Source organism: Natrix helvetica (genome assembly GCF_964273705.1).
Source record: "Natrix helvetica genome assembly, chromosome: 3".
Lineage (NCBI taxonomy): Eukaryota > Metazoa > Chordata > Lepidosauria > Squamata > Natricidae > Natrix > Natrix helvetica.
Genome location: NC_138549.1, coordinates 23385653 through 23398052, shown reverse-complemented (window position 1 = coordinate 23398052; position 12400 = coordinate 23385653). Strand labels below are relative to the sequence as shown.

General features: G+C 40.1%; 1 protein-coding gene across 1 annotated transcript in view; it reads left to right on the top strand.

Annotated features, from left to right (window-relative positions):
- The window catches only part of ABCC4 (ATP binding cassette subfamily C member 4 (PEL blood group)), a 202609-nt gene that overhangs the window by 145941 nt on the left and 44268 nt on the right, over nt 1–12400 (top strand). The window contains exons 27-28 of the mRNA XM_081948711.1: nt 9416–9505; nt 10000–10172. Coding sequence (XP_081804837.1) covers nt 9416–9505; nt 10000–10172 — 263 coding nt within the window. The remainder of the gene's footprint in view (nt 1–9415; nt 9506–9999; nt 10173–12400) is intronic.

The window sequence follows — 12400 nt, the reverse complement described above, 5'->3', positions numbered from 1 at the left end:
ATTTCTCAATATTCATTACTGCATCTAAATAAAATATTTTGAAGTTGATTCTAGATGTTGGTTGATTTCATTCATGTAAGGCACCTTACACACCCGTTAAAATCAAAAGATAGGATTAACCATTAAAATTAATATTGTTTGCTAAACTGATTTATCCTCATCTCTCCCATCGAAAAGCAAACCTATGGAAGTCTTTTCTAGCTCCCATCTATCAGCTGCTTCTTATACTGATTTCAAGCAACTTTAAAATGCAAATAATGCATAGTGTTCAATAAAAATTCCATACATTCTACTTTACTGTTGTGGATGTGATGGGAAGGCTAATGTATTTTGCTATCACATTCCTTCATGCATCTCTCAGTATGAATACGCTGGTAGAATTATGCATAAAACCTGCCTCTGACCACCCAATTCAATTCAGAGTCAGATAAATAATGCCTATTGTTGCATTTTAGTGTAAATCAATCTAATTTGACCTTCTGAGGGATTACATGAACCGGAACAGATACATTGTTCAGTTTTTGCATTTCTCCAAATTTTGCAGTGCAATTATATAATAAAAATGGATATCCAAAGCATGTCCAATAAGGAAATTAATTAATTAATTAGATTTAAATGTCACATGAATCTCAACAACCGCAAGGGACTATAAAAACACTCGATTAAAATGCACGTAGACTTTTCTCTGGGTGAAAACTCACATGTACATATGTCCGTGGGCATATGTGAATTTTTGTGAGGATTTTATAGGAAACATCTTGCAAATTACTCAAAATGTGTCTTAGAAAAACAGGTAGATTTGTCCATTTGAGTTTTCCTAGTGCTTAGTCCATCTTTTATTGATATTTAAGAGGCCAGGTTAGTTTTCGTGGAACATCTTTTGAAAACAGTTTCTCATTTGAACAAACTGAATCAGAAGAATGCATTCACTGTCAGCTTTTGCTTCCTTGTCTCTCAAGTGTGGCTTCCCCCTCCAGGTCTTGGCTTATGTTAATCATAGTTTGTCCTAAAAATCTAAGTTTTGAATAATGTTTTTAGGCAATTTTTACTATGCTACTTTAGATTTTCAAAAGAAAGAAAGAAAGAAAGAAAGAAAGAAAGAAAGAAAGAAAGAAAGAAAGAAAGAAAGAGAAAGAAAGAGAACTCGAAGAGAGCAAGGGGGAATCCATCAAGAGAAACAGAAAAATTATGAGATTCTGCAGAAGTGCTTCTAATTGCCAATGATGCCTTTTGAAATTAGGATACTACAAATAGTTTTTCTCAGGATAAACCAGGGGTGAAATACTACTGGTTCGGACTGGTTCGCCTGAACCAGTAGTAAAAAATGCTTCCAGTTTGGGCGAACCGGTATTTCCGATGATTGGCTGGGTGACGATCAGTTGTGACGCATGATTTATATTAGCTAGAATCATCAGATTTCCTGCTTTCTAGCTAATCTAAATCGCTTGGCACAGTGGATTCTCCCCCTTGCTCTTCTACTTACCTTTGCAGCAGGGGTGGGTTCTGTCTGCTGCTACTGTCGGTTCACTTACGGATATGCTGCGTGCGTGTGCTTGATGCGTGCTACATGCGCATGCACAGTACGAAAAAATTCCTTCTGCGGTGCCTGCTGCACTGCCAAAAGAACCAGTTCAGGGGCGTGGCAGGCCGAGTTACTACCTACTTGGTTGAACTGGTCCGAACCAGTAGGAACCCACCTCTGTTTTGCAGACTTGGAAGGCTTCAAAATGTTTCTTTTTTAGCGCTGTGCAGGCATGTCTTAGGCCCGCATGCGTGCAAAGCGCATGCTCGGTAGCAGACTCACTTGAATGGGTAGCATACTTCAGAGGATTACACTGCTGGGATAAACCTATTGAATGGGTTGACTCTGGTTGAAGAAAGTGACTATGAAGGTATTGTAGTACCAAGCCATAAAGGGCTTTATTGGTTAAAAATAAGAGTACCACTTGCTCCTAGAATCCTATTGGAAGCCAGTGCAGGATTGACAACTCCACAGCAATGTAGCCCAGATAACGTGTGACAGGTAACATATGAACTGTTGCATTCTGAACCAATCAAGTGGCATTTAAAGGTAGTCCCGTGTATCACAAATTGTAGTACCGTATTTTTGGAGTATAAGACGCACCTTTTTTCCTCAAAAAAGAGGCGGAGAATCTGGGTGTGTCTTATACACTGAATACAGCATTTCTTGCCTCCCGATACCCTACCCTTTTCACCAAAATGGCCATGCATAGCCTTTAGGAGGCTTTCAGAGTGCTCCTGGGGGCTGGGGAGGGCATAAATGAGCGAAGAATTGGCCATTTTGTGCTCAATTTTGACCCCTCAGCCCCCAGGAGCATTCTATAAGCCTCCTAAAGAATATGCATGCCCTTTTTTTGACAAAAACGGGGCTGTTTTCATGAAAAACTGGCCGCTTTTTGCTCATTTTTGGCCCCCCATCCCCAGGAGCACTCTACAAGCCACCTAAAGGCTATTCATGCTCTCTTTTTTGAAAAAAAACCTGGCCTGTTTTCACGAAAAATGGGCCTTTTTTGGGAGGTCTGCAGCGTGCAAAAACCTTTTAAAAAAAATTTGCCTCTTCAAAATCTTGGTGCGCCTTATGCTCCGAAAAATACAGTAGTTTCTTAGATCTAAACTTAAAATGATTACTGAGCTAATAATGTTCCAGAAGTTATGATGCTGGTTGTTAGATACTGATATCAACTACAATGGTTTCCACCAAGGTCCTCTGTTCCGGCAGAGCGTGCCAGAGTGGCTTTGGGGTTGAGTACCACCTGTACGCTGATGATACTCAGCTGTACATTTCAACCCCAAACCACCCCAACGAGGCTGTCGAAGTGATGTCCCGGTGTTTGGAAGCCGTTGGGGTCTGGATGGGGGACAACAGACTCAAACTCAACCCCTCCAAGACTGAGTGGCTGTGGCTACCGGCACCTCGGTTCAGCCAGCTGATTCCATCACTGGCCATAGGGGGCGAACAATTGCCCCCTGTGGAACGGGCGCGCAATTTGGGCGTCCTCCTTGATGCCCGGCTGTCAATGGATGACCATGTGGCAGCCGTGGCAAGGGGGGCGTTCCACCAGGTTCGCCTGGTGCGCCAATTGCGCCCCCTCCTGGACCGGGATGCCCTACGCACGGTCACTCATGCGCTGGTGACGTCCCGCCTGGACTACTGCAACGCTCTCTACATGGGGCTGCCCTTGGGACGCGCCCGGAGACTGCAGTTAGTTCAGAATGCAGCCACGCGGGCTGTGATGGGGAGTACTAGGTACTCCCACATAACACCTCTCCTGCGCGAGCTGCACTGGCTACCTGTGGTTTTTCGGGTGCGTTTCAAGGTCCTGATTACCATCTTTAAAGCGCTCCATGGCACAGGACCTAGTTACTTGCGGGATCGCATCCTCCCACATACATCCCTGCGGCCAATTCGCTCACACAGGGAGGGGCTTCTCCTGGTGCCGTCCACTAGGCAATGCCAACGGGCGACACCAAGGAGTAGGGCCTTCTCTGTGATGGGCCCAACCCTCTGGAATGACCTCCCCCCCGACATCAGAACCACCACTGACCTCCGCTCCTTCCGGCAAAAATTGAAGACTCACCTGTTCCGACTAGCAGGCCTGGCTTAATTACAACTGTTCCTCCTGGTAAACGTACTATTAACTGGTTATTTTAGGGGTATTGTTTTTAATTTAATTTGTGTGTGTCCTAGGGGTTTTAAAACTATATTTATATATACTGGCTCTGTACAGTTCTTTTTAATTTTATTTTAACCTCCTCCATATTTAACTGTACATATCTAATTCTTCTATTTATTGTATTTTGATATATTCTTTATATGGACTGTACACCGCCCCGAGTCCCTTTCGGGAGAGGGGGCGGTCTAGAAGCACGGTAAAATAAATAAATAAATTAATTAATTAATCCTATTGGTCGAAGGGTCTGACAGCTTCCTATAAAAGGGCTGCTGTCAGACTCAACCTTCACTGGATTGTGTCCTACTTGTTGTACTTTAATAAAGAGCTGTTGTTGCCTTTAGCCTTGTGTGTTTTCCGTTATCTGACCTAACACTGGCGGCGAAGGTGGGATTGGAAGGCAACTAGGCGAACCAAAAAGAGCGTAGCAATCCAGCAAGTACATCCAGCCTGGAGCTCAGTGCAGCTTCGAGCAGCCATTTTTGAGCGGCAAACTCAAAACATCTTCAGAATACAAAATGGCCATGCACGCCCCACAGACTCCGTATGACCCAGTCACCAAGCACTGGGACTCATATATGCTATGGTTTGACTGCTTCCTTGAGGCCAACGACCTCATGGGCCTTTCTGAAGGCTACAAGAAGAACATGTTCCGCAGATACTGTGGCCGGGAAGTATTCGAAACGGCAAAAGACCTCTCTGAACCAACGCCGCTACAATTGGTCGCTTGGTCCATGCTCCAGCAGACGCTGAGGACCTACTACGCCCCAAGCTGTCCAAACACGTTCGCCGGCACAAATTTAATATTCAGAACCAAAAGGTGGGCAAATCGATCAATGAGTACGTTGCGGCGCTAAGAAAAGCCACAGCGTACTGTGGGTTAAGAGACCTAGATGAACGTATTCTTGACCGCATTATATGCGGTGTGCGGGACATTAATTTACAGAGGAGGTTACTCGCTAAACTAACCTCACTCTACAAATTGCCTTGGACGAAGCGAGGGTGTCCGAATCAGCCGTCAAATCCACTAAAACTCTGCAGCGCCAAAGCGCTCCACAAGACGCGCGAAAGAGTACATGTGTACATTGTGAGGCTGCAGAGGCTGAGAGCTCAGAAGGTGAGGAAAATGACAGCTGCCGCATGCGCAGTAGCCGCGCCCAGCCGGTGTGCAAATTCAAACCACATCTCCCACCTTGCACTAGCTGCGGAGTAGACCATGCAAGATCAGCTTGCCATTTCCGCGACACTACCTGCTAGCGCTGCGAGTGAAAGGGGCACATCGCCAAGGTGTGCTGGAGTGAACTCCCTGCTACTACCTAGCAGCCAAGAAGCGCACCAAACCGCCAGCAGAGGTCCAAAGCCATGACCTATTTGCAACCAGGCAGTGTGAGTGGCAGGTCGGTGTGCATGCGCATAGCCCAACTTGTGTGAGTGGCGGGGGCTGGTGCTCGCAACCCCACTTGCACGAGCTATGCATGCATCTGCTCCTCACACAAAACATCCCTTCTCCCTCCCCAACCTTTCTGAGCCACCAAGCTGGAAAGGTTGAGGAACGCTGCTTCAAATGCTATTTCATGAAACTTTTATTAGTTAACATCAGTCCTTTGAGACAAAAATATCTATTTCTCTGACTGTAATTTATCATTTTTTTATAGGTTTAGCTTATGGGCTTCCTCTCACGAAACAGGCAATTTTTATATAACTATTTGTCAGGAGTTGAAATTAAAACTATCCTTATCTTCTTCTGCAATACTCATGTGCTCCTACTATATTATAGCCGTTATAAAGATTTTATGAATTGAAATTTTCCATTTTGCTAAACTATTAAAGAATCGAAATGGAAGTTCATCTCCACAATATCTGAAATGTACATCAAGTATCATTGCTAGATTTTTTTTAAAATAAGATTTTTTTTTAATATTAAAAAGATCAGCATTTTTAATGCTTTATTGAGCCCATTTGATCAAAAGCTTTTGTAATTAAAATTATAGGGCAGGAATTGCCATTTTTGAAATGAAAAATCTATTTCATTGTCTTGCATTTTAAAGGGGAATACAAAACCATATTATACTGCACATTTCTTCTGCCTGTGATGATTTTACGGACTTTATAACTTGGCAGAAATGCATTGAAAATATTTTATCGAAAGAGCTTTGCAACTTGGCATACTTTACTACCCCATTAAAATAAAAATAGCTTCATGGGTTGTAATCTGTTGGCAGTTAATCATTGCACTACGCTCTTTCTTTACCTGTGTATATGCTTCTTATGAAAACGATTAAAGACACTTGGGACAGTTGAATACCTTTAGGCTATGTTGAACTATTATGCTAAGCTGCAATGTGTATCTTTAAGTGAGCCTGTCAGAAGAAACTGAAGTCATTTCACAAGTATAGTAGTCACCTATGGGGCAAATTGCACTTTGGAAGTACATAGTTTAACCTTTTGGGCTTAATTTTACAAATGTGTTATTACAATTATTACTGCTGATTATTGTAAGTAGTTTTTAAGCATTTATTCCAGGCAGTCTCTCCTCTCCGTTCCTGCCCCATTCTGTTTATTTTGGGAGGGGAGCTGGCATTACATTTGGTTGAATTTTAAGACTGGAATATTATTGTAATGTGTGAGAAACATCAAAAAAGGTCTATCTTTTGGTTAAACAAGTCATAAATATGCCTTCACTAGTGCGCCTGGTGAAATAGCATTTTCAACTGAGATGTGACAAGTCTGGAGATGCCATGTGTTTGATGCACAATATCCTCACCTATGCGTAAACTCTGACATTTAGAGATGTAAATTTAACTTCTCGTAGGAGGGGGTGGATACAGAAAGTGGCTGAAATGGCAAAAAAAATTAGCTGATCTGAAATATTTCTAATTTTAATAATTAAATAATTATTTAATTCTATATTAATTCTTATTAAATCTTAATAAGATAACTCTAATTCAAGCCAATACTTTAAAACAGGGGTGTCAAATTCAATTTCATTGAGGGCCGCGTCAGGGTTGTGTTTGACCACAGGGGGCTGGGGTGGGCGTGGCCAGCAATCACTTGTGTCAGGAGCGCCTGTGATGGCCTGAGTGCTCCGCCAGTGAAAACGGGCTTCAGGGTGCCATTTTCGACTGCGATAGCCTCCTTCAACCCTCTGCCAGAGAAAACGGAGTTTCAGACGGCTATCTGCGGCTCTCTCCAGAGCTCCCTTTTCACTGGCAGAGGAACCACGGGCTGATCCTTTGCTGTTCCCAGGGCGGTCCCACGGGCCAGATCTAAGCACCCCAAGGGTCGTATCCAGCCCCCGGGTCTTGGGTTTGTCACCCCTGCTTTATAAGAAAGACCCCTGCTTTAGAAGAAAGACTTGAGCAATGGACCCTATCCAACAAGATGTACTTCAGTGGTGAGAAAAATAAGGTCCTGCATTTAGGCAGGAAAAACCAAATACATGGGTATAGAATAGGTGGTGTCTGGGTCAATAGTAGTAACTGGGAAAGGTATCTAAGTGTCCCCAGTGCCACTTAGATACCTCTCCCAGTTTAAATGGACCACCGTTGAAATATGAGTCAGTAGTGTGGTGCAACTGCCAAAAAAGCCAGTGAAGTCCTAGGATATATCAATAGAGAGATAGTGTCAAAATAATGTGAAGTGATAGTACTGCTCTACACCGTGCTGGTAAGACATCAGTTGGAATTCTGCATCCAGTTCTGATCACCACGATACAAAAAAAAAAAAAAATGTTGCGACCCTGGAAAACAGAGAACAACAAAAAGAACAACAAAGACAATCAAGGGCCTGGAGGCTAAATTGTATGATGAATCGTTGAGGGATCTAGGTATGTCAAGCCTATTAAAGCACGGATGTCAAACTCGATTGCGTCACGTGATATAGAGTGACATGTCACAACGTTTTTTGCCTTTGCGGAGGTGGAGTGGGCATGGCCTAAGCATTTTGACAACCCGTGAGCATTTTACGAGTTGCAATGCATATGCATTGCATTAAACAGTATCACACGTATTCCTGTTCTCACTAACCTAGCAATTACTCTCTTTGCAACAGTATTTACTTTAGCTGAAGTGGAGCCACCAACTCTAGTCAACCTACATTTTATTTTAGATTCACCATTGAATGAAACTAGACATCTCCATCAATAGTGATGAACTGATGATCATTTGTAGGCTGAAGATTTTTTTCTCCTTCCAACTGGGAAGGATCTACAATGAGTGAAATCCACATTGTGGAATGTGTGATATGTCATTATTCTACAATCTGATGTTGTCCTACGTACCTCATGATCCCTAGCTGTTGTGAGCTGTTTTATCGGGAATCCGTAATGAGGAGATAAAATACAGGCAGCCCTTGACTTACAATAGTTCACTTAGTGACCCTTTGAAGTTACAACAGCATCCCCAGATGCTTGACAACTGTTTATGATGGTTGCAGTGTCCTGGGGTCATGTGAATGCTTTTTGCAAACTTCTGGCACGCAAAGTCAACGGGAAAACCAGATTTACTTAACAACCGGGTTACTAATTTAATGACTGAAGTGATTCATGCCACAAATGTGGCAAGAAAAGTCATAAAATGGAGCAAAACTCACCTAACAAATGTCTCACTTAGTAACATAAATGTTGGGTTCAGTTGTGTTTGTAAGTTGAGGACTACCTGTATTATACAGTAAAATACTGTACAATACAGGTATTCCTCGAGTTACAATCACAATTGATCCCCAAAATGTATGTTACTAAGTGAAACATTTGTTAAGTGAGTTTTGCCCCATTTTATGACTTTTCTTATGCAGTTGTTAAGTGAAGCATGGCATTTATTAAATTAGTAATATGGTTATTAAGAGAATCTGGATTCCCCATTGACTTTGTTTGTCAGAAGGTCACAAAAAGTGATCGCATGATCCTGGGACCCTGCAAGGATCATAAATGTGAACCATTGGCCAAAGATCTGGATTTTGATCATGTGATCATGGGGATGCTGCGATGGTCGTAAGTGTGAAAAACGGTTATAACTCACTTTTTCCAGTGCCGTTGTAACTTGGAACGGTCACTAAACGAACTGTTGTAAGTTGAGGACTACCTGCAGTTAGTTTTTTTTTCTTTATGACATAACACTACCAGAATTTGATCTTTTTCTTTTCTGCCTTGAAAATCAATCATTAAAAGGAATGTGGGTGAGAGAGTGCAAATGGTGACAGATGCAGTTCCCTTATAAAGCTTAATTTTATTATTGTGTTCGAAGATTAGAATCAGGTAGCAGTAAACTTGCATTTCCATTAGGAAAGAATTTGCATGTTAAAAATTTTCTTTCAAGCAACTTTGTGAAATGACACCGTTAAACTAAATAGGAGCTCTGTACCTCCTGCTTATCTATTTTTCTCCAAAAGGACATCAGATACGGATATGGAAGACAAATACATTTAATGACCCTTAAATGATTGGGAAGAGAAAGTTGCTTATCGAAAGATTGTCGGGAAGAATAGCAATTAAGACTTCTTTCTATTTTCTCTCAACGCCTCTACGATATTCTTCTATCTATCTCACAATTTTGCCTTGGGAAAAAAAATAGCTGTTGGGACTTTATTGCATTTCTGTTTGAACATGCCTCGCTGCCGTATTCTATTTTTAGTTATCCTAAACATGCTAACAGACTTTTAACTTTTGTTATAGAAACACCAAGGTTAATTAATTAAAATAATTTGTCTGGAAATTTCTTGTGTTTCAGGAGCCAGCTTTATTTACTGGGACTATGAGGAATAATTTGGATCCTTTCAATGAATATAGTGATGAAGACTTGTGGAATTCTTTAGAAGAGGTAATTTTTCTGGAAAACAATGCTTTCTAATGTATTATGATATACAGAAGACTTCTGTTCTGTTAATTTGTTCTTTGTGGCCTTGTTTTAACATCACGGTGAGCTGAACAAGAGTGTTGTTAACTTGAGCAGGAAATCTGATGTCCTTTAAATATTTGGGGTTACAAATGCCCTGGTCCCTCATTACTGAGCATGCTAACTGCTGCTGATGGAAGAGTTCAGTATGTACAATGGGCATCTGGTAATGTACCCCAAATTGAACTAATCGCATAAGCTATATCCATATCTTGTTAACTCATTTCAATCAATGAGTTCTGGCTTGCTCTCTCTCTCTCTCTCTTAATGTCATACATCCATAATAAACTATGATCTGCTTATTTTGAAGCTCTTTTTAAAAATAAGATGGTATGGATATTTTGAAATTAAATTCAAAGCACTTTAATGGTCTCTTACAAAAAAGTCAACTTAGAATTACTGCTATGAATTGCTTATAGGTCCAATTGAAAGAAGCAATACAAGACCTACCTGACAAACTGGAAACTCAATTGGCAGAATCTGGATCTAATTTTAGCGTTGGCCAGAGACAACTGGTGTGCTTGGCCAGGGCTATCCTGAAGAAGAATAAGATACTGATCATCGATGAAGCAACTGCAAATGTTGACCCGAGGTAAACAAGAAGTACAATTTATCTCTGGCATTATTATAATATTGGTCCATTATAATTGTATGCCATTATAATTTACACAGAGTCTCAATGTCTGATATGAAAAATAATTAGAAAAATGCTTACTGCAATGGTAAAAATCTATTATAAAAGCAACGATGTTAATAATTATAAAAATAATAAGTACATATGAACACAAATGGAAAAGCTGATTACTCTTAGAGAAACCCAAATGTTCATTTTGGCAAAATATCATCTTCATTATCAATGGACCTTCTCTAGACCTTGTTGCTTTAATGCTCTTCCCCCATCAGGTCGGTCTGTCTGTCTGTCTGTCTGTCTGTCTGTCTGTCTGTCTGTCTGTCTATCATCTATCATCTATCTATCTATCATCTATCATCTATCTATCATCCATCTACCTACCTACCTACCTACCTACCTACCTACCTACCTATCATCTATCTATCTATCTATCTATCTATCTATCTATCTATCTATCTATCATCTATCTATCTATCTATCTATCATCTATCATCTATCTATCTATCATCTATCATCTCTTTCTATAGCCAGCCATCTCAGCAACCGACTCTGGGCGGCTTACAATTCAATATTAGATTTAAGAAAATGCATTAAAATATATATTTTTTAATACAAGTAATTCTGAATTTAAAACCAGCCACTTAGTAGTCTTAGGTCAACGAACCTAAAAAAAAGGTACTTAACAACCCAGATTCAAAATTCTGATGCCACCTCTCCCTTCCATGGTCACTTGATTGCTTTTTGAGCACTTGACAATTGGCTTGCCTTTATGGTGGTTTGCAGTGTCCCATAGTCATGTAACTGCAATTTATGACTTTTTTTCTGCCAGAAAAATGATGTTTATTCCGGTTTCTACTAAAAATGACTATTGTGAAAAATAAATTCACTTAATCACCATGGCATTTGCTTAATGACTTCAGTTTTGCTTAGCAACTGCCACAAAAAAAGTCATAAAATCGGATTGGCCATATGATGACCCGTTTAACCAGCACAATTTACAAACATAATTCCAGGCTCAATTATGGATGTAAGTCAAGTATTATCTGTACTATATTAATATCCAAATACATTGATAATTGTTTATGGAACAATAAGGCAAAATTCCATTCTCTATGACTTGATTTGATTTTTTAAATGAATAAAAAACATTTAAATGTAATTATTTAAAAGAAATAGTTATTTAAAATATATATTTAAAAAGATGCCTTTTCTATATAGGATATTTTATTTTTGCGGCATCCATATAAAAGTTTAGTTAATCTTACCCAGTGATTTAAAGAAATAGAGATTGGTCATTCAATGAACCATAGTTAAAAGATGTGTCTCCAGGAAATTACAGTTAAAAGAGCAAAGAAAAATTCTAGTTCTATATAGATTCAAGATGATAACAAAGAAAGCTTATTCTCCTTTTGAGGAAATTTGGTTGAGAATTCTATTTAATTAAGACCACTGGAAATCTCTTTCATTGGTAGTTATGATTAATTTTTAAAATAATCTCAACATTTAGAAACTTGCTTCAAGATATTACTGTTATTATTTTATATAAAACACTAACTTTATATTATTTAAGGTTGACCTATGGAAAGAAAGTTCAATTGAAACATTCATCACTAATCATGATTAAGTTGAGAAGCAAAAGAAACTTATTTCCAGAGTTGGCTCAATTCCTAGATATCTACTTAATAGTGAATATAAAATGTATAAACACCAGTGTAGATCCTTAATGACAATTGTAGCAACTCTTTATGAATGTACTCTCCATGAACTTTGCCTTATCTCTGATATAATTGGGGACATTTCAAAGCTATTTTAGTGAGAATGTGAACACTACGTTTCCTTTAAAAGAGGTCAAATATATCACAGAGAAAGAAGGAAGAGAAGCATTGCATTGAGAAATGAATTATTTGAGAGATTGTACAGGTTCCATTAAAAGGTGGCTCAGTGGCTAAGAGCTTCTCGATCAGAAAGGTTGGCAGTTTGGCGGTTCGAATCCCTAGCGCTGCGTAACGGAGTGAGCTCCCATTACTTGTCCCAGCTTCTGCCAACCTAGCAGCTTGGAAACATTGAAAAATGCAAGTAGAAAAATAGGAACCACCTTTGGTGGGCAGGTAACAGCATTCTGTGTGCCTTCGGCATTTAGTTATGCCGACCACATGACCACCAAGATGTCTTCGGACAGTGCTGGCTCT